Source organism: Pelecanus crispus, chromosome 1 (genome assembly GCF_030463565.1).
Source record: "Pelecanus crispus isolate bPelCri1 chromosome 1, bPelCri1.pri, whole genome shotgun sequence".
Taxonomy (NCBI): Eukaryota; Metazoa; Chordata; class Aves; order Pelecaniformes; family Pelecanidae; genus Pelecanus; species Pelecanus crispus.
This window is the reverse complement of record NC_134643.1, coordinates 80,069,460-80,091,557: the sequence shown is the minus strand read 5'-3', so window position 1 is coordinate 80,091,557 and position 22,098 is coordinate 80,069,460. Positions and strand designations below refer to the sequence as shown.

The 22,098-nt window shown below is 42.5% G+C and overlaps 1 protein-coding gene across 2 annotated transcripts in view; it reads left to right on the top strand.

The window, feature by feature from the left end:
- Window positions 1–22,098, top strand: part of PHF21B (PHD finger protein 21B) — a 172,304-nt gene that overhangs the window by 94,387 nt on the left and 55,819 nt on the right. The window contains exon 4 of one of the 2 annotated variants that reach the window (XM_075724414.1): window positions 10,124–10,459. The exons of the other annotated variant lie outside the window; for it this stretch is intronic. Within the exon in view, the coding sequence (XP_075580529.1) occupies window positions 10,124–10,459 (336 nt within the window). The remainder of the gene's footprint in view (window positions 1–10,123; window positions 10,460–22,098) is intronic. 2 annotated transcript variants of the gene reach the window in all.

Here is a 22,098-nt window from a genome sequence, read left to right as displayed (position 1 = left end):
AATAGCCAGTTAATTTTCACAATACCTTTGTGAGGAAGACGTGTCATCAAGTTGGGAAACTGAGGCAAAGGGATTTATCTAAATCTTAGAAGACACCTCCGATTACATAGTTCTGATGTACTTAACCAGAAGTAGACACAGGTCCAGCCAGAGTCTGTGGTGGAAGGACACTACTCACTATGCTGCCAAGCCATACGGGTTTTTCATTAGTAAGGTGTGCTAAGAGCTGATGGGTTTTGCAAAAAACACCTGTTCATAACGTTGCCTTCCTCTTCTGTCCTCTGAACTAAACACTCTCTTCAGGTTTTGCGATAAAATCTAGAGCTCAGTTTTATTCATGTACCACCATTCACTTGCAAAAATGAGCAGGGTCACCTGGGTTCAGGGTGCATGGGCACAGGGTGACTTTGCCTCTGGCTGCTGCTGCCTCTGTGCAAGTTGGCAGTTGTCCATGTGGACACAAGAACCTGGATTTGGACGGAGGTGCCTAGATGTAGGCATTCAGTTTGGGCTCTTTATTTCCCCTTCCGCTTTGTTTGCTTTCACCGAAGCTATACTTTGGAGTGTCGGAAAATTGAAAGGTTGCTCCGAGCAGTTTCATGACTACCATGCAAATATGCCTGCCGTTGGAAAACAGTAATCGCTCCAGAGTAACACAGTAATACTAAAAGCTCGTGCTGTCGGGATGAAATGGGCATATGTAGAATTGCTGGGGAAATGTCTATGCAAGGTCTGGAGAGGAGGCAGGGATTTTTTTTTTTTTTTTCTTTGCAACTTATCCAGAATTTCTGACGGGAATACTTCACAACTGAAGCTCTGCCGTCCCTTGGGGGAAATGCAACCATTTAACTTCTTTCTTCTTTATATGTATACCGAGAAACTGATGGTTGATCCCATGGGAAGTCTGTATCTGTTCACAGTTACATTTGTTCATTTCAGGAGGATTCTGTGTTATCTGGGAAAAAGAGAAGAAAAAAAAAGGATTTGGCTTCATTTATTGTATTGCCAGTTCTTTCTGCACACCAAGGAAGATATGCATTTCCAAATTTGATTTTAAGCTGGGGTGAAGGAGGAAGAAATCAAAGAAATGATTATCAGGTTGGGGGGGGGGGCGCTGGTGGGAGGAAAATAGGGGGAGGGAATGTGAATCAGGAGACAGCAGCTTTGAAACTGGATACAATAAATTACTCTAATTTATTGTTTATTTTTCTGATTGCAGGCAGTTGCATCTCTTTTTGCCTTGCTTGATCATAGGAAGCAGCGCATTTTTAAACAAAACCGAGAAGCCCCTGAGTTCACATCTTGGTCTGGAGACATACTAGGGTGCAAACTTTAATGACATTCATGCAAAGGAAAAGAAAATAGGCAGGCAGAATACTGAAACAAAGGGAGGCAGGATATCAAGAAATGTGAGCTTTGATGCCATTTAGAACGGGCCTGGATCCCATGATTTATCTAAAAATGACAAGATGCCCCTCTAAAAATGCAAATGTCTGCGCTGCATCTTGTAGCTATAATGAATGAGTCGTTCACACAATGGAAACATTCAACTTGTTCTAGGGCACTTACTGTGGCTCCATATGCTGAGCTGCATGCTCCTGGCCTTTAATCACTCTGCCTTTGTTTTTTCAAAACTTAAATTAGAAGCACATTAGTGTTTATATGGTGTACACTCGGGTTTGGGGTTTTTGTGTGTTTGTGGAGAGTTGTTTTTGGTTTTTAACATTAAATAAGCCAGATGAATGCGGTCCATTGAATGCACGGGACATGGCAAATCATGGGAAACTTCAGTTGGCAACAGCAAAAGGATGTAAATTTTGAGTTGCTAATGGCAAGTAGGACTCCAGCTTTGGGGAGAACCCATGTTACGCAGCGGGGAGGCATTTAAACCCTCCTCTGACCTGCCAAGAGGATGCCTGTATGCTTTCTGGTTTATTAGAAGTGAGATCAAGCCTAAGTTTTCCTTTGTCTTAAGTTTGGGTTTAAAAGGAGCATTTCATAGATGTGTAGACTGAGCTGCACTCTCGCCATTACAGACCTGATCCAGAGCACAATGCACCCCATCCAAAGGCTGTCATTAACAGGGGCTTTAGCGTGGGCTGCATCTTGCTATTAGTAGTTTACTATGCAGTTTTTCTTGGGATTAAGGGAAAGAATAGACATCCATCCATCAAATAAAACCAGAAACCAACCACTCTTTCCTTGAAGATTTTTTTGGGAAGGGTTCCTCTCACATGCATAATATTTAATTTTCTGGATGCATATACGCAGCGTATGTGTGAATGGGCACACGTGTAACTCCACTGCAAGTTTTAAAAACTCTGTTGTCTGAAAGAAAAGCAGGCTAATTAATAGGAGTAGGAGACAAAATGCCGGCTTGTATATTTGTTTTCCCCTGCAGAAATCGGCCCCCCTGTTAGACTGCTCCTTCTTGATCTGATGTAACAAGAAGAGAGAGTCAGCTGTGAATCAAGCGCCTTGTTCTCATTTCCTTGATCATTGACATGGTTTGAGAGAGAGAAAGGAGGAGGGATTATTTGTGAGGTTATTAAAAAAAAACCCTAGCTCCCCCTCCTCCTCTCCTTCAAGATGCACAGGCACTTCCAGAATGTTCCATAATATGAGTCTGACTTTTCTCATTAAATATCATCCTCTTTCCCCCCTACTCCTTGTTAGTTAAAAAGTGCTGTTTACAAGTCACTAAGCAGATAATTCCGAGCTTTGACGAGTGGATTGCCAGTTAGCAATACAGTTGAATACGCATTGTTTTTTTCAGTCGGCAAGCTGTTTAATGGTTTCAAAAATTAAAGGCTAATTGCACTTGAGTGAATACGTGCTTTTCTAAGCCCACTGTTACCATTATTAGGGTATTTACCAGTTCGGCAAATTCTCTTTTTACATAAATCTGCTAATTCTTCATTGCTGCCCTGTCCTGGAAAGCAGCCACGCTGACAGTTTTGGCCACATCAGGCTGATGAGCTGGGGTGGGGTTTTTTGGTGCAACTTTAATCGTTGCCTGCCATTGCATTTCTGCGCCATGGTTTTGCTTGCAGGATTGTACAAGTTTGTTCACGTAACGTTCACGTTGTAAATGATCCCTTGTGAAAGAAAATTGCGTGTCGATATTCTCGTTACAATATCAAGGAGGTAATGAACTTGATTGTCTTCAGAGAATAAGCAAGAAATACAAGGGTAGATTTGGTAGCGGAAAAAGTTTAGCTTTTGTATGCTGCAGTATGCTTCTGCAATGTATAAAATTGCTGATGTGTGGAAGAGCTTGGGAATGCTTCTAAAACAGATTTTTAATACGAATAATACTAATGGAAGCCTTTCCTGGAGAATGTGGCTGGTCAGAAAATCCAAAGCTATTGCACCTTAATAGAAAGACTGTTTCATTATTTCCTGGCATTTGCTTTCTTTCTAATTAATGTCATACACAGAAGGGGTAATCATTCAGCCATCTTTCTAGCTTAAAAAGAGTCAAAGATTAAAAAACAAACAATTACCCAATGTAATTAATTTGAGAGGGGATTTTGGGGGGTATGTTTAGAGGGAGGGGTTGTTCCCCTCCTCTGTTGCAGGCAGTGTTTGTCATTCTTTGGCAGGAGCGACTAATTTATTGTCTGACTCTCCAATCTGGATTCATAGAGGGTGGCTTTCATTCCCTCCCCCGCCACCAAAACTCTTCTGATGTGCTGTGTATTTGTTTGGGAGGGGAAAGAGGAGGGGGGAAGGGAGAAGGTTATATGTTTCTGACCTGCTTTACTGCTTTTCAACTGAAAGTAAATTAATGCACACACTAGATTCCCCTCTGCTGTGCTGTTTGGATCCTTGTGCCGATTAAATATTTCACACTGATAGAGGGATGCTGAAAGCACTCAGCTGGTAATGTGGTATGTACATCAGTGGTACAATAACTGACTTTCAGGTTAAAGTCAAACAAAACCCCCAGTTTGCTGCAGTTTTGATTAGAATGAGTTTCACTTTGAATTTAAATCCTTGAGCCTGCCGCAGCGATGGCTAATTAACTGAGATCTGATAGAGAGAAAGGAATACGTTCTTACTTCTAATGACAGGCAGGCAGGAAGTTGTCAGAAAAAAAAAAGAGAGAGAAAGAAAGAAAAAGAAGAAACCAACAGACAAAAGAAGCCTTTAAAAAAATAATAATGCTGAGATTGTACTTCAGCACACGTAAACCTCCCTGCCCGTGTTTCACACTCAGCCTCCTTTGGCTGAAAGTCTGCCCCTGGAAAGGCTGTTTCGATCGAGTCCCAGATTTTCTTCAGATATTTTTTTTCATCTTCCTGACAAAAACTAACACCTGAGTTCCACCTAGTCGGGCAGTCACTACCTCCTTGTTTATTAATTGTGCTTTTGGGGGTTTCCTTTAGGAAAGGGCCGGGGGGGACAGGGTTTTGCTGCACGGAGCAGCTGAAGGGGTGTCCGCTCACCTCTGCACAGCACCGGCCTGGAGGAGGATGATGATGAGGAGGAAGGCTTCCTGCCCCCGGGTGCTGCACATCATCCCATGCCACAGTGACCCCTCCCTGGTTGTCATTAAAAATACTTCTGTCGACCAATTTCTCCTCCCTCCCCTCCTTTCTCCCCATCCCTTCCCCCGGCCCCAGCTTGGGCGTCACAGGGAGAGCTCTTGCATCAAACTGACAGGTCATTTATGGAGAGATTGGCAGGACAAACTGCCCCAGCCTTCCTTAAAAACACTCCTCCTTCTCCTCCTCCTCCTTCTCCTCCTCAGTAGCACCTCTCGAACCATTACATCGAAATACCGTGTTTCAGGAACAGCACATAAAACTTCCATGCAAGGGTCTTTATCCTGGGTTGTATGAAAACATGTTTTAATGTCTTCTCTTTGGACACACCTGGTGCCCAAGGGTTGCATACAAAGGGAGACATTTTTTAATGGGAGTTCAGGGTTAAAATACAGACTACAGAGCCTTTCGCCTCCATAAAAGTCTACCAGACTCCTGTGGGTGCCTGTGTATGTGTACATATGTATGCTCAGCCGAAGCCCTGCTCATTTCTGTTTCAGTGTGTGAAGTTATGCAGGTGGTTGGTTCATGACTTAAGGCACAGATCAGGCAGGATCAGCCATGTAGATAAGAAGCATGAGAAATAGAAGTATATATTTATATAAGTATATGTAAGTATATGAGAAATACACGGAAATCCATAGGATTGTACCAAAATCCTAAGACACTATACTAAAGTGCCATAGCTGGTGGCCTGTCCACAATGCATTTGTGTGTTGTCACTCTTTGAATATTAAATATTCCGTTGTTCAAGAGAACGTTATTGTGACAATTGAGTAAATGAACAGAGGTCATGGCCCTCATTGCTGGAGAAGTCTGTTCAGCTGTTTTGCATGCAGGGCCTTAGATTAGTGCCGAATGTTTAATTATTAATTGACAAGCCATCATTTTGGTTTGAAAGTGGATTGCCAGTCTTCTGCAAGCTAAATAAACTCTCAGGGTTATGCCAAATGTTTTCTCTTAGCCATGGGGCCACTAAGGAAAAGAACTGATATTGCTCTGAAAACAATCACAGTTTTTCACAGCGAAACTGCTTTGTCAGGAGAGCATCGTTCTAGAAGGATTAATGGACTGAAGTCTCTATCTACAGCATCTAGGTGTTAAAATATAAATGTGATGGACAGTGAATTTTAGGTCCTCTTTAAACGGGTCTCATATTTTATTAGGAAAACGTGAAGTTTGTTGAGAAGCATGCGTCTATTTTAAATCACTGCCGCGGTGAAGAGCAGCCAGTAGCTGAGTATTCCTCTGTTGCAGAATATGACCATATTCTTATTTGAGATGTACGTGCAAAGTAAAGTTGATGTCAGATTGGTAAGGATTTGAAGATGCGATGTAAGCTGCAGCAGAGTAAAAATGAAGGAACCCAAACCTTACACTAAAAGCGATGCTGTCTGTGCTGAGTCTGGCTGGAGTATGTGCGCACTTGTATGCGCATACGTGTACCGTATTGCTCGGTGTGCGTATGACAACAGCACAGCCGCCTTCAAATCCTTTCTCCCTTTGCTCTTTCCATTTCTTTATTCACTAAACAGAATGATTTGTGGTACGTGATGGGAGAAGTAGGGTTTAAGTAACTGCTGGTAGGGGAGGCTAAAACTGTTGCCCAGTTGCCTTCTCACCTGCGAACCTTTACAGCACAGACCTTGATAGAAAGGAGGGGCTGGGGAGGGGGCTTACTTGTACAAATAAATAGAAAGGCCGGAGTTATTTTGATACATATGGAAGAAATATTAGCTCTGCTTTGAATAGTTGAGACCGTGCCACGTACAAGATGGGAAATCATAAACAAGCGGCAGCTTTCCAGCACATTGTAGTGTGTTTGCATGTGACTGGCATACATATTTCAAACTCTGGTTTGCCTGTGGCATCCTGCAGTGAAAATGAAAGTTGTGTTGCTATTGAAAAGGCACTGCTTCAAAATTGGTGTATTGTGAGGACTGTTATGCTGTGGATGAGTAGCAGCGACCTGCTTTCCAGCATTTAAAGCCAATATTTTTTTCTTTTTTTTTTCCCCCTCTTTTGGCTCTTCCATTGTATCAGCACGTTTTCGGCTCCAGTGTCCAAAGCTTGCTTAGTTTCTTATTATTCATCATTCCAAAAGTGTCAGAGAATATGTTATGCTGACTGATTCTCAAAATGCAGATTTTCTCTCTCTTTAAAAACCAAGACTATTCTTTTAATTAATCTGGCAGAAATAGAATACAGCAGATGTAGGTTTTGTTGAGGATTTTTTTAATCTCTCATATCATAATCTTTGTTTCTGCCAGCACTCCTTTATCAATGTCTTCACGGGGGTATAAAATAAAAATAGTTGTTACAAAGAAAAACCACATAATAGCTCATCTCCTAACTAATGTAATCTGATTAAGGGGGGTATTTTTGAAGTTTTGGTCGGCACATTTTCAGAAAATTAATAAATGAGACACAGAAGAGATACTGTCGCCGCTTTTCACCAAGCAGACAATTTTTCTGTAACTCTCTTTTGGAAGCTAATCTTGAACACCTGATCCTTTGTATATGGTTCCATATTTAGTTTCTAAAATTTGCAGTTTTATTTAAATAAATTTAGCATAGCATTCTTCCCTGGGGAGGTGACTGGCATGGGCCTATTGGTGCTTGCAAGCCTATCACAGGGACACAATTTTTTCCCTACGTTTACTTAGAAAAGCCCCAAAACTTAAAATTAAAGTTTTCCATTAGGAGATAAATATTCAATTTTACAAGCACTTGTCTCAGCTTAGACTGAAACAAGCAGTAACCCTTATTTCCTTAGCTTTTTTTTGTTGCATACACATGAATAGACAGGTTTGTCGGGTATGAGGAAAATACTAGCACACATCACATGCAAAGACCCAGAAAACTAACTCACTGTTAATGCATATAGGGAGAACAGTGGAAGCGGGATGGATGGTAGTTGGAGTAGTGAAATATTTTGTTTGTTTGTTTGCAGAATTTCTGCGTTTTTACTTCTCGGTACAATTTCCTCCTTTGGAACAAGATAAAAAGCAATTACTTCCTATTGAATTTTGTCAGGAAAGTCATAATCTGCTCCTGCTTATTTACTTGCTTTTTCCACTGAGCTACCAAAGATCTTTTGGGAGCATGGAGTTTTGTTTGCTTGGATGTTTTCTGTTGCTGAACTGCCGGAGAGAAAAGTAAAGCTGTACTAATACCACTAGAATATGACATATTAGGAATTTTATTTAAGTGAAAATATGAAATCGGTACAGTAACACTGAGTATTTCTGTGAGAAGTTTTTCATTCAGTAATCCAAATGTTCACCTCTGAGGACAAAGATTAAGGCACTTCATCAATAGTGACCTATCAGGGACAGCGAATGCTCTCAGTTTCACAAAAAAAGAAAGCCTGGCGCTACTGACGTCAGCAGCAAACCTCCGGCTGTCTGCAGCAGAGCTAGGATTTCACCCCCGGACTAACTCCAGTTAGGTAATGGATTTATAGCAATGTAACCAAGTACAGCATTTTCCGACAGTCTGCGAGCTTTTAGAGTTTTTCACGTGCCAAAAAGCAAAACAAAACACAACACAACCACAAAGCTGAACTCTCAATCTGAAAGCTCTGTGTTACTGTATGGGTTAACAAGGCACCGCGCAAGGAGGTTTTCAGTAGAGTTGCGGAGAGGTAGTGTTCAGCTCTCCTACACACAGTCATTTTGCATCTGTAGCAACATACCAGCACAAGGAACACCAGTGGAAAACTGTACTGCAATGAAACAGAGAAATAGCAGTTTTACAGAATTTTGTCATAAGCAACTTTTTCCACCCACATAAAATGCACCTGAGTTTCTTGGCTTTCACTTGAGTACTTCTTAACTGAGACAGGTGTATTTCTGTACTGAAAGAAAAGTTCTTTCCTCTTCAAAACATCTATGACATGCAACAGCATAGTTTAAGGAAAATATTGCCTATGCTTCCTTGGGATGACCGTTAGGATAATGGAGAATGAAAGGTAAAGGCAAAAATGAACAAAGCTTAAAACAATTTATATGAAATCACAATTACTAAAATAATGCTGACATAAAAAAAGTCATGTTTGTATTAAAATATGAAGCAGGTATCTCTGATAAAGTGCATGCTTGCTATTTCATATCAACACAAAAACTACAGTCCCTGGAGCAAACATATTTGACAATTAAGGCTTTACAGCCTTAAAGCGTATAGTAGGTTTAAAGGTAAGAAGGAAGGTATTTTCTTAAAAGTCAGTTAGTTTTGTACTACAGGGCTTCTACTTTATGCTGAGAAGTAAGATTTTCAGCCTTGATTCTGGAAAGAACTAAGCATGTCTGTGACTTTATATATACACACACACATATATATACACACGCTCTATTTTAAACAAGCAAAGCTGACGACAAAACTCTTAATGACTTTAATAGTACAGCAGCAGACCTAGACAGGTGGTGAAGTTTCCTGAAAGGCTACGCATTAGGTGTAATTGCATTGAATCCGATAGGACTGGTCAGTGAATAAAGTTAGACACAGGCAGAAGTCTTTGAAGGATTAAGCACCTTTGATGTCAACTCTTGTAAAAATGAGATGTTTAATACTTCAAAGTATCAAAAGAGGCTTGAACCAGCGTATTTTTTGCCACGTATACCTAACCTGCCTAAATGGCATTAATAAGAACAGCTTCTGAGATTATTTAAAGTGCAACACCTTTATAAAGTTTTTTTTTTTTCTTTTCAAAAGTGAGCATTTTGCAGAGATGCTGGCATTTACGATATGGCAACTTCACAGTAACTACAGAAATTGCAAACACAAGTCTCGTAAGAGATACTACAACAAGATCATAATCCGTGTCTTCCCCATCACAGATGACAAAATAGCCACTCTGTAGCAACTTAAAAGTCCAACTCTTAAGAAAAACAGAGAACTGCGGGTTAAAATGGGTGCTATGGAGAAAAGGTGGCTTGCGGCAGGGACGGGACGGGACGGGACGGACGGACACACCAAACAAAAAGCAAAAGACTGGAAAAATAGTGGAAGTTTGTGAGGGGGAAAAAAAAAAAGGGAAAACAAAAAAGCGACTCCAAAAGTAAGTCAGGATGGAAGAATACGAGGAGTAAGCAAGCGCTGGGGAGAAGCGAGCACGTGTAATGGACTTTCAGACTAATGGAAGGGCAAGCTGAATGAAGATTAACATTCTTCACGTCTAAAAGCCTTTTATTATTACTGAAAGCTGCAGTATTACCCAGACCTATACCAGGATCGTTAGTTCCGGGCATAAACAGATACCAAAGATAAAAACAGGCTGTGAAAACCCCGAGTGAAACCGCGAGTTCCCGAGCGAGCGGGGGGAGCCCAGCCTTTCCCCTGCCCGCCCGCCTGTCCCCACCCCACCCCCCCCCAAAGAATAAAACCGTAAAAGACAAGAACGTAGCCCCCGATCCGTGTTGGCAGGGGCCGAGCCCGGCGGGGGGGGGGGGGGGGCGGGGAGCTCCAGCCGCGGGCGAGCGGGCCGGCCGGCCGGGGGGGCCGGGGGGCCGGGGTCCGGCCGCAGCCCGGCGGGTGACGGTGCCGCTTCTCTCTCCCCTTCTCTCCCCCGGCAGAAGCTGGCGGTGCGGAGCTGCCCCGCGGCCCTGCTGGTGGGCAGCGGCGCCAGCGGCAGCGCCAAGCCCGGCGGCGTCCCGGCGCTCCTCAAGGCACCCGGCGGCGGCGGCGGCGGCGGCGGCGGCGGGAGCCCCAGCGGCAGCCCCGGGCAGGGCCTGGCCATCTCCGTCCTGCCGGCCAAGGCGCCCATCGCGATGGTGACGGCGCACCTCAAGGGCGGGCTGGGCTGCAGCGCCGCGGGCGCCGAGCCCCCGCAGAGCGCACCCATCGACCTGCAGACCACGGCCAAGCCCCTCGGCGCCCGCCGGCCGCCCGAGCTCGGCTCCAGCGCCCAGGTACCGCCGGGCGGGCGGGGGGCGGGCGGGGGGCGGTGCGCTGCGGGCTCCGCCGCCGCGGGGGGCGGGAGGGGCGGGCGGGGGCGGCGCCCCGACGGGGCGGGGAGGGGCGGCTGCGGGTGCGGGCGGGGGTGTGCGGGCTCCCGGTGGTGTCAGGGCTAGGGGAGGTGGCGGGGGGACACACCTGCCCCTCCCTCCAAGTGCCTTCGGGGTGCGCAGGCTCGCCCCGCTGCCCTGGAAGGGGGGGGCGGGGGGCGTCGCGTCTCCCTCTGCTGCCGTGGGGACCCTCAGCCTCGCAGCGAGCCTGGGTATTTGCCCCCTTTGCTCCCCCGGGGAGTTCCCAGCCCTGCCCGGGGCAGAGCAGGCAGGGGAGCGGGGAGCTGGGCTGAAACACGGGGCTGCGGCTGGCCGGCGGGTTTGGGGGACAGGCGGGTCCCCTCGCCTCTGAGGGGACGCGGGCCCTGGTCCAGGAGAGCTGCGCTGAGCCGGGGGCGAGTTGGCTGCCTCTTGTTGCTTGCCCCGGGTTGCCCACCTTCTGCGGGTACTTTTCTGATTAAGAAGCGGCCCTTAAAAACAGCAAGGTGTACGTAAAGAAATGTTGGTTGCCATGTTGCGAGCTTAGGTCCTGCTTCGTGGGGATGGGGGGGGGGGGTCTCCTGGCTGTGCCGTCATTTCAAGTGTCCGTGCTGCGGTGCCGGTACCTTCCCTCGCTTAGGCAGAGGGAGCAGAAGCACAGACTGTGTGGGAGCTGGCAGGCTGCCAGGCTATCGCTTCCCGGTCCAGGTGTATAAGATATGTGTATGTTTAATGCTTATGTTCCCAGTAATCTAAATATGAAGTAAATGGATTGAATTAGTGAAAGGAGGGCAAAAGAGGAAGGGGTGCTGCTTGCCAGACACATCGTTTTGTGCAGTCCGTTAAAAGCCACAAAAGAGAAGTTTTTACTCCAGTCGTGGTGTGTGTCGAGAGAGAAATGATGCTAATGAAGTGAAAATGTGAAGAAAGTGACAACGCCTTCCTAAAACTTTGGAGAAAAGGATGTCGACTATTATTGCTAACATTGGAAATGTGGATTTCTTTTCTACTTTCTGCACATAGAGGCTGTGGTAGTCTGGTTTTTTGTGCTTTAATTCGCCTTCACAAGCTCAGGATATGAATCTCATAATCAGGAAAGAAGAACACAAGATGGATAAGGGCAACAGGCAAACTGTACCTGAAGATGTTTGTAAATCAAGGTTATGTTGGAATGCACGAGGCTCGCTAATACCCAGGAAGCCCCTTCCTAAACACCAGACAGGGAATCACCATCACCTACTGCATCCGCTAACAAATGGGAAAGCACATCCAACCACTTTGGGAACCAAATCGTCCTGTCACTTTTTCTGGAGAAATGGCGTTGTCTTTAGCTGTTAGACTAAAGTAGCTGTGTGGGGAATTCGATTTTGAATCTCCGTTCTATATTCATGCTGGGTAATTTCCTTTATTGAAGGTGTTGTTTATGCTTTATTGAAAAGATGCTTGAAGCTATCCCAGTAGATATTTCTTAGAATCCTGGAAAATAACTATATAAATGATAATCCTATAAAAGATAAAAGTTTCAATATTTCAATGGTCTTATTTTCTGAAGGACTGTCTTTTACTGTCACTGTCAGGAGCCATAGGAAGAAAAGAATCAAAACAGTGAAGGAAGAAGCTTAAAATCATTTAATGTATTTAGCCTGAATAGTGAATAACAGTCCCAGGTACTGGAGAACGGTGCCGGTTAGAACAGTTGGCTGCAAACTTGTAACTTTGGCAAGTGTTGTTAGAGGAAAAAACTTTCTAACCTGGTAAGCTGGCGTGCTGTTGAATTATCCATGGTGCTTCCCATTTATCTTTTCAAAAGGGCAAACAGGTCCCACTTCCACCTTCCACAGCCCCAGACGTGCCATGGTCAGCGGCGTATTGCAACCTGCTGGAGCAAAGCCCTGACGCTCGTGCATGTGTTTCTGTTCTATGTTCTCTCAAGCCTGAAACTGTATTTGCCCTGGCATTACAACTTTGCTCACAAAGAACAGCTTTGTTTTAAGCAGAAGCTTGCTGTTATTGGAATAACATGGGAATATTGTTCAGTGTTTGGGCTTTGCCTTGGTTTTGCTAGAGGAAGAGATCCAGTGCTTTTCTTTAGAAATGCCTTCACATTGTAAGTTTTCAACAACTGGTTTTGTGATTTAGTATCTCTGATCATGTGAGTAATTTAGGGAAGAAGCAGCTGAGCAATGGCAAGTTTCTGAAGCAGAGGACTACAGTGGTTTCATCTTTTGAGAATAGTCAGCAGGCATGGATAAAAACAATTAGAAGTATTGAATTGTAAATGTAAAAAAATGCAAGCTGACCTTTGGTCCTAAGCTGCCAGGAAGCTTAGTGCTGGATTGCATGTTAATTATCACTCCTCTACCCAAATTAAATTTGTTTTAGGTTTCTTTTTCTGGTCCAATGGAAAAAAAAAAAATCTGTTCTTGCTAGTATTCTTGTTTGTTCCTGGAGTGGTGATTACAAATCAATAGCAGTAACACCTTAGCTACTAGCGCTGTAGTGTCGGAGAGAAATTTCATTGTTGACATTTATTAATAAGCATTTAGTTTCTCTTCTTTTTTTTGTGGCATTGTTATGGCTCAGGAAAGTATTTTTTTCTACTGAAATGTATGAAGTTTGTGAGATGGAGGATAATGACAGCTTTCTGCAAACTGGGTTAAGGTGGCGAGCTGATAGTAGTAAATGAGATTACTGGTGTAGTGTAGCCTATTCCTCTGCATCTGCAAAGTGAGGGAAAGGGCAAGGGCATGAAATGTAATGTTATGAGTTTCTGAACAGTGGTTTCTGCTCGAAAGCATTTAAGGGGATCAGGATGCGTATACGGTCATCTCAAGTGGTATCTAGCAGGAAGAATGAAATGCTAAATGAAACTCAGCAGAAAAAATAGGGCATCAAACACTATAATCTAAATACAGAACTTTCAACTATAGATAGGATTAAATGTAAGTTTGTTACAGAATTTTCATTTGGGCAGCTGCGTGTCAGCACTTTCATTTTAGGCTGTTGTTTACCCAGCAGATTTTTAAAGTGATTTTGAAATGTTGTTGACTGTAATGGAAGCTACATCTGCATTGAAAAAAGTATCTAAATAAACACATGCATAACAGATACTAGAGGATTGCTTAGATATTTATCACATGTTTTATTAGAAGCAGGAAATGTTGCGATATTAACAAAGATTGAAATCTGTAAGCACTGGAAATCGTGAGCTCCAGAAACTAGCTCTAGGTCTATACTGTTCCTTGGCACCCTTTCAGTGTCAATCCAGTGTATGAAGACATGACTGATGGAGCTACATTGATGAACATGTACGTGCAGGGATGTCATGAGTACAGCTCTTTCTCCCGCTTAGAGAAATGAAGCTTAGAGCTTCATTTGGATGATCTGGAGCAAGTTATGTAGGCAAAAGCAGAATTCTGCTGGCATAAGCTGAATTTTGCTGGCATATGCTGTATACACGCTAGGAGTGCTTTGCCTTCAGAGAATAGCTATTGTTCTTCTGTATAGAGAATGCCCTAGAGCTACTGGATAGTTGTAGGATACCAGCATGCCTGTACCTACAAAGTACTCTTGGTATAAGGAGATTTTAATATAAACCTCTCAAATTATATTTTTATTGTAATTGTATTTACGTGGTATTTACTATTTCCTATCCTAGCCACCATTTCCTGACTGAAAGCAGGATCTGAGGTTGCTTTGCTGAAGGACAAAGTCCCATCTGCTGTGCTGGAACAATGTACCGGGTAAAGAAAATGCCCCTCTGCTACCTCCTCATTCTCTTCTAAATTGCGAAACCGAGGGCCAGCAGGCATCCCAGAGCCCAGTTTGGGGAAAGCAGAAAGCCTTTTGGCCATTTGAAAGACAGTTGGATCAGCCAGCTATTGGGAGAACAAGCAAAGAGGGGGGAGTACAGCTGTCAGACCGCTCGGCTGCTTTTCAGGAGCTGTAGCGAAAGAAAAAAGCTCTGGAAGGGCATATCTGCACTGGGCCATGAAGCACCACGATACAGACACACAAAGTGGCTCCACAGAAACGTGGCACAGAGTGGCGCTGCAGAGGTAAGCGGTGTCCTGGAAGCAGTGCATAGGGTACTGCTCAAGGTAACCTTTGCCTCTCGGGCAGCTCCACTTGTCTAGTCCAGGGGAGAGGTTGTTTGCAGCCAGCTTAGCTATCTCTACACAGCCTGGCGTTGCTGGCTTTAAACTTACCCATGACCCTGGAGTGAGAGCGCTGCCGGAACTGGCTCTTGCTTTGTCAACATAAACAGTATTCTCTATAGATACCTGTCATGTGCTGTATGTGCGCTGGTCACCTACCGTAAGTCCCAGAGGCTTCTAAAGTGTGAAGTAGATATTAGGTGCAGGAACACTTGCCTACTGCTGTAATAAAAGAGCTGTCTCTTGTCTGTGATCCTGGTGTGATGCTCTGTCCCCTATTACTCTATGCGGCTCTTAGAAAACATCTTAGCAAGGCACTGACTCCCTGTCCATCAGGACTCCACAAGCAACAGCATAAAATCTGCCTCCTGCTCCTCTCCACGCTTTCCTTCCCACACATGTATTCCCTGGGTCAGCTGGAGAAAAGTTTGGCAAGCTTCCCCATGCACATGTGCTGTTGCATCTTGGGGCTTGTCTATACAGGGAGGTTATTTCAAAGTAAAATACAGTATGAGGATTTATAGTGCTATAAATTCTTGGCGGGATAGTAGACTGTTCTCCACAAATGCTTCATTAACTCCACAGCTCAAAGAACTACTTGTATCTGTGTTTAGATTGAGCGGGCTACATGGGTATCCATTTTTTTTCAGGAAAAAGTGGCTTTTATACATGTAGGAGGATGCTCATACATACTTCTTAGCTATCTGTGTATTCAATTTACTAGAAAAAACTGCATTCCAGAAGTTTAAGAACATACCTCTGCCTGTGAAGGCCATTTTTCAGAATAATTTATTTGTAGAATGATTTATTACCTTTCTCTTCACCATCCCACTTAATGTGCTCCACTCTGCTTTCTGTAAAAGTGCTTCCTCCATAATTGGAAATCCACCTGCGTGTATGACTAAGTCTTTTTGGCTTTTATTTATTATTTGTATTGCAGTAGTACTTAGAGGTTTTATTTATAGATATATTTATCTGTATGGGTTATGTGGCTATGTATAGCTTTTTTCTATGATCCGTGTTACTACAGTGTCTGAGTACATGGCAATAGTTAATTTATCCTCGCAATATGGAGTTATTATGACTAAGGTGCTGCTATTCCACATTTTGCTGTTGGAAAACTGAGAAATAAAGGATCCGTTTATGCTTCTTCATGGCAAACTCCCAAGGGTTGCCTTAGGCAGGATCCCTGTATTGGCAGCCATGCTACTGGCCTTTTTGGTCATTTTGAGAACGCCTCAGACATGTCCACACTGCATGCGGCATCCTTGGGAACAAGAACTATCCCACAAGTCCTCGGAGCATGCTACGGCCCCTTTTAGCTCTTGCCATAGCTCTTTACCCATCTGTCTCATACTTACTTCTTGATCTGCTGCTCAGTCTTCAGCATCCACATTGATCTCAGTGTGCAAGATGCAGGTGGAAATGATAACTAGTGAGCACAGGGAAGGACACAAGAAAGATCCAGAGGCGCTGCATAGGTCTAGGGAAGGGGAAGAATGAAGACATTGCATTATAGATTATGACTACCATGGCCATTTTGGCAATCTGCAGGAGGACCGGCAGTCTTGTTGGCATCAGAAGTGTACCAGGCTACCTGTAACGTACCAAAAAAATCATTGCATTTCTGGAGTCCATGGCTTCTGGTCTTACTGTCACACCAGTTTTATCTTTCTCCACGTATGGGTTGATCAGCAACAGCTCATGAATTTCAAGATGTTGAAGACTTTTGTTGAGGGCTTACTTGAGCTTCATTTTATCTGGCACTGTGCTGGTTTCTGGATGTCTTTCCTGGAGGAACAGTGCAACGATTGCTCTGTGTGGGTGACAGTTCCTACTGACTTTCCCCAAATTGTGCTGTTTTTTACAATCTCCTCAAATATGAAAGGGGGGCTGGGTCTCCTGCTGGGGCCAAATTAGCACTCTGAGCTATCTGCTTCTGCCAGTTTATGAGGGCAACTTGGTGTGGTAACAGCATTCTATTAGAAATAACAATACAGGAGAGAACTACACAGAAGGCCTGTGGCAGGAAGGTTTTGAACAGGCAGGCCCAATGATGAGATGGTTGTGGTACTGCGCATGCTGTCATGCCCATGGGTTCATAAACCAGAGTTACTGTAGACAGAGGAATTCTGAAGTGTGGTCCTACTAGACAGTGTTAGAGGAACATGCGGAAAGCTCCTAAGAACCAAAATCCTTCTCTGGGATCCCACTTAAGCAGCTGTGGAGAATGGTAGCATAGATAGGGAATTTTGCGTCAAGAACTTTGCAGAGATTACGACAGGCAGAGGTAGAGACTGAGATTCTCTGAAGCATTCCCTGTCCTAAATCCCATTGGAAATTCTGCTTGTGGTACCTGGGCCCAGGTGTCTTGCCTGGGGGACACACAGATGCCCTTACAGAGCAGAGAGTTGAAGAAGAGTCTTAGCATAGTAACTACTCGATTAGCCTTCCTGTTTGGTCTCCATGGCAGACACTGAAGGCACACCTGTTGGAGTGTCTGCTAAAGAGCATATAATGCAAGCAGGCAAGACAAAATTTGTGGGGGAATCAGAGTGCAGAGAGATGAAGCGACTTCTGGGGTCACACAGCAGGAGAGGGCCCAGATTCATCCATCACAGTCCAACATTTCGTCCAGTGGACCACACCTCCCAGACTTTCAGAAGGATGTCAGCCATGCTGTGAGTATGAGTAATAATAACGCAGAGACATTGGGTTATTTGAGTTTTGGACCTCAAAGGATTCAGTATCACGTACTCAGTCTCCTGGATCATCCTTTGATAGCTTTAAGGCAAGTTATCTTCAGGAGATATTTGTAAATGTAGAAGAGGAAAGGTGGCTCAGCCAAATTAAATTAAAAATAATAATAAAGAAAAAGACAAGGAGAGGGGGAACCCCAAGGATTCACTGCCCCACACACCATCCAGTGATCCATTCTGTCATTGGGGCTGTGCTAACTTTTAACTCTACCATTAGAATGCTGTAAAGAGCATGGTAATTTTAGGAAATGGATTATAGAGTTTTGTGTGAGAGATCCTGTTTGTGTTTACACCATCTTAGTTGTGAGTTTATTAAGGGAGGTACATGAATTTGCACCGTATTTAAATATGGGTAGCTAAGAGCAGGATTTGGCCTTACTACTCTGATAGATACCACGTAAAAGCACTTTAAAATTTGTATTTCTTGCTAAATAGCATAAAATTACATTCTTTCAGGTTAATTAAACCGTTTTGCAATGGTGGTTGCTGTTGATGGGATATTTGAATGTCAGATTTAGAATAAGCACTTATGCTTCCTGATTATAAATGGCTCCCTTTTAAATACCCCAGATGTAGATATATGGTCAATACATCTAAAGTGCATGGATTCCTGCTTTTCTCAGTCTGCATTTTCATTTGGTCTACAATAGGGTCAAACACCCACTAGTGTCAAAGACTGAATAAAGACTCTTAGCAACTGAATAACACCTGATTAGGCCCAACATGGTATTCCTTGCATAGCCAAAAATTTCCAGTGAAGGCAGTGGCACCTTCAGCAGGAAAGGATAAGCAAAAGTGGACTCACGCTGACTGTCTGACCCTTCGCTGTAAGAATCTAGGAGTAACCTTTCCAAATTTTTTTCTGCGGGGACTGGCAAACAAACACCATGCTTCAAGAACTTAAACGACCAGGAAACAATAGCAAGTCCCAATTTTGGAGACCATACTATGGTTCTGTCCTCTGCAACCTTTGTGTCACTAAACGTTCCCTCTGCAGGTTCATGGGAAGTGGGGTGTAGGTATGGATGTGCTACTTCAGTGTTTATGGAATAGATTTTCCTCCTACAAGTGTCTGGGAAGAGTATCTACCAAGGAACGTGAGTGGAAGGAGATTAACTAAAACTGCTTTTGTTTCGTTGATGATTCCTGATACTGCAGAAGAATGGCGGAGCTCTCAGCCTGCTTGTATATCTAGGTCCTTATAACCAGAAGTAATTAATTGGCCTCTGTATAGAGAACCAAATGAAAGAGACCAGGTTAAAGGAGGGAAATGCATTTGCTTGAATTTCATGCCTTTTCTTGGGAGCTTATTTTAACTTCCTAATAAGGGAAGTCTTAAAATGTAGGAATATATAGGCAGTCCCCTTATGGAAGTTTCTGTGATATTTTTATACACACTTATATGTCATCCATGTAAACAAAGTTCCGAGTCCCTTGTTCTAATGCTGAGAGTTTATAGCACATTATTGTTTTGACGCTAATCAGAGTAGCTCCCATGGAGAGCTTTGATTCCCTTCAGAAAACCAAAGAATGCTCTAAAAATGGTAATACACTGTAGCTATTTCATTGTAATTGGAGGCTGTCTGTGCCTCATGGAAATTACCAGGCAAGCATTCTTGAAAATGTCAGAATTTTCAAGTTAGTTCTATTTAAAATGGGGGAGCAAGAATGCGAGGGGATGGATAGAAAATTTGAGGGCTGTGTGATTCAAACTTGAAATGCAGTTTGTAATAATGAAAGATGATCAACTTTGGGGGTGGGGAAATCGTCTCTTAGGTTTTCTAAATTACAGGATGCATAAAAACATCCACCTATTCTACATGTACTGTTACTTTAATAAAAGGCACCACTTTAGGAAATGAAAGGCTTTGGAATATCGCCAAATGTCTTAGTTCTATTTATCGTCAAAAGGTGGAGTTTTTTCATTATCCGCAGAGTTTGTGGGGTAGTTGAATAATTTGCAGGAATTTGAGTGTTTGATACCAGACTGCAAACTCTGTGTTTATCTTCTTTCAACGTTCATATTGCAAATACAAGCCAGATAAGGTTTCCTGTTGGTGTTATAACTGTATCAGGATTTGGCAATTGGTCTGCTACTAATCTCATAATGTGCATTTCTGTCTATATTTAAATTAATTGGAAAACTGTATCAGAAAATACTGCTTTTAAATTATTTTATGTATAAATGGAAGGGGGGAAGCGGGGGGGAGAGAGAGAGGCTAGATGATGTAAATACAGAGTGCTGATGAATACTCAAGTAGTAAATAGAAATATCTTAGAAGTCATTCCTGACAGTAATAAAGGCAGCAATTTGATTTCATCTGTGGATAATAAACTGGTTTCACATTGCAATAAAAGTGGTGCTTATGTTATATTAATATTTATTAGCACTTATTGATGTTAGGGTTTAGTTGTTATCTTTTCTTCCCATCACAGCCATTTTATAAAAATTCAAGTTAAATTGCTACACAATAAGCAATTAAAAGTATTTGTGTATGTGAGAGGGAGAAAAAAAAAATCTGTCTGTGGAGATATTCCTATATGGAAGGGCAGACCCTCACTGCCTAGGAATCTAGAGAGTTGTGCTCAAAATGATGGAGTTATGTGAGTTTCCAGCAGTTAAAGATTTGGCTCTCTGAATGCATATTTCAATGCACAGGCACTGTTCTGTTTGTATCAGAATTGTTTGTATGGGTTTCCTGTTGTTTAACAACATATTTTTGTATTCCTTGCTTTAACTGTGTGCAGTGCCTCATAAAGGTAAGAGATTATGTATTACGTTCAGTCACCTTTTTTTGTGTGACATGTGAAGGATTGCTAACTTGCAGGATAATGTGAGTCAGAAAGTGATCTGATCCAAATTTAACCAAATTTGTTCATCTCTAAATTTAGAGAATAGCTGAATGGCAAGACAGATATATTTCAATTTCCATCAGTGACAAGGACAGAGTGTTGGCGGATGCCTGTTAACAGCTATATCGTGTGGTTTTGATACTCATATATGTGTGTATGGGTGGGAAAAGACTAGTTACTAACTTTTATTTATCATGAGCTTGTTTCTTCTTTGACTGCTTTTAAATCGCTCTTGGGCTTGATGTTCCTTCAGTGCAGATAATTCTTGTGCAGAAGGTGCGCTGTAGTCTTGAGTCACGTTTTTGCCCTCTGAGTAGAAAGACTTGCATTGGATTTGGATTTTTATCATTATGAAAACTGAAACATAGACCCTTTTAAAATAAGCCAGGTACCAGGCAAGGTAAGACAAACCAAAATTCTTTTTGTTGATCTTACAATCAGGCTTCAATATCAATAATTTCAGAAAACAGGTTCAAGTTTATCCTTCACTTGAGCATAACCCTGAGTTTAACATGGATATAAATCACATGTCTTCAGTAGGATTAATCATGGGCTTGTAACTGAGTTTGTATTTACCTGCTTTTCTGTGCTGGGGTCTTAATCTTTTTGGTTATTCTAATTCTTTGGCCAAATATTGTCCTTGGAAATTTGACCAGTGAACGCAAGAACGTGTCCCTACTGCTTTTATACCCATTTAGTTAATGGGTACTACTGTTTTTTTGTTTTTTCTCAGTGAGATCCTTATTCTAGACCTCTGTTTAGCCTGTTTCTCGTGTTTGATTTTATTAAGACCCCAGTTCAGTGACTGTGTCATCAAATTTGAACATATAGTGATGGATTGTGATATTACAAACAATTTGATTGTTCCATCCCTCACTGAATCAAACAATGCAACTGGCTGGATAGAGATAAGTTCATTTTTACATACAAGATCACTGAACTAGCAGTGATTGAATAGGTAATACCAGAAGTGCATGACATGTTTGATAAGATTTTAGTAACATTGTGTTTCCTGTAGTTTGCTGAAGTGGTAATGGTGATTTAAGGGTCTTACCTTAAATGTTTACTGTCCTTAGAGGTGTAAAATAAAAACACAAGTCAGCCTTGTTTAATTTAATGTAATATTAATTTCTCTTTAAAGAATCAATACACTAAAATATTTTTAAAAGACAGCTATTTTGGCATAATAGTAATGAGAATATTGTGGAAATGTGGCAGGGATACTACGGGGTATGATTTTAGAAGACTGTATCTGGTAATTAATTAGCATTTGCTTAATAAAATCCCACCACCCTATTAGCTGATTTCACAATGTTTTCTTCAGAGTGAAACATTACTATATTAATTTTCCCCTGCACTTGTCTTTTCAAAATATAAGCCAATAATCTATATTCTGCCGACTTGTATCACTTTTTAACATTTCTTGTTATATGGGAAATTAGACACTGCATTTGTTAGTATTGCTGGAAAAGCCCAACCTTCTTAATAAGTATGAGAAGATAAAAAGCTTCAGGTTTCTGCTATATCTGTGTTCTTAATGTAATGATGGCTCAAAGCGTTTACACTTTGTTCTCAAGTCTTGAGGAATATGAGCTCAAACTCTGGTTCCTCTAGCCTGAGTCCAGAAATTGTTTCTGAACTGAGAAGTTATTACACAGAACCAGAATCAATCTATGTCTTGATATACATTATGTCCTTCCATAAGTTTAAGTTTATAAGTCTTCTTAATAACAAAGTATTACTCAATAAATTTTCTGAGCATTTTCAGATGTGTGAATTTGGAATATCTCCACTG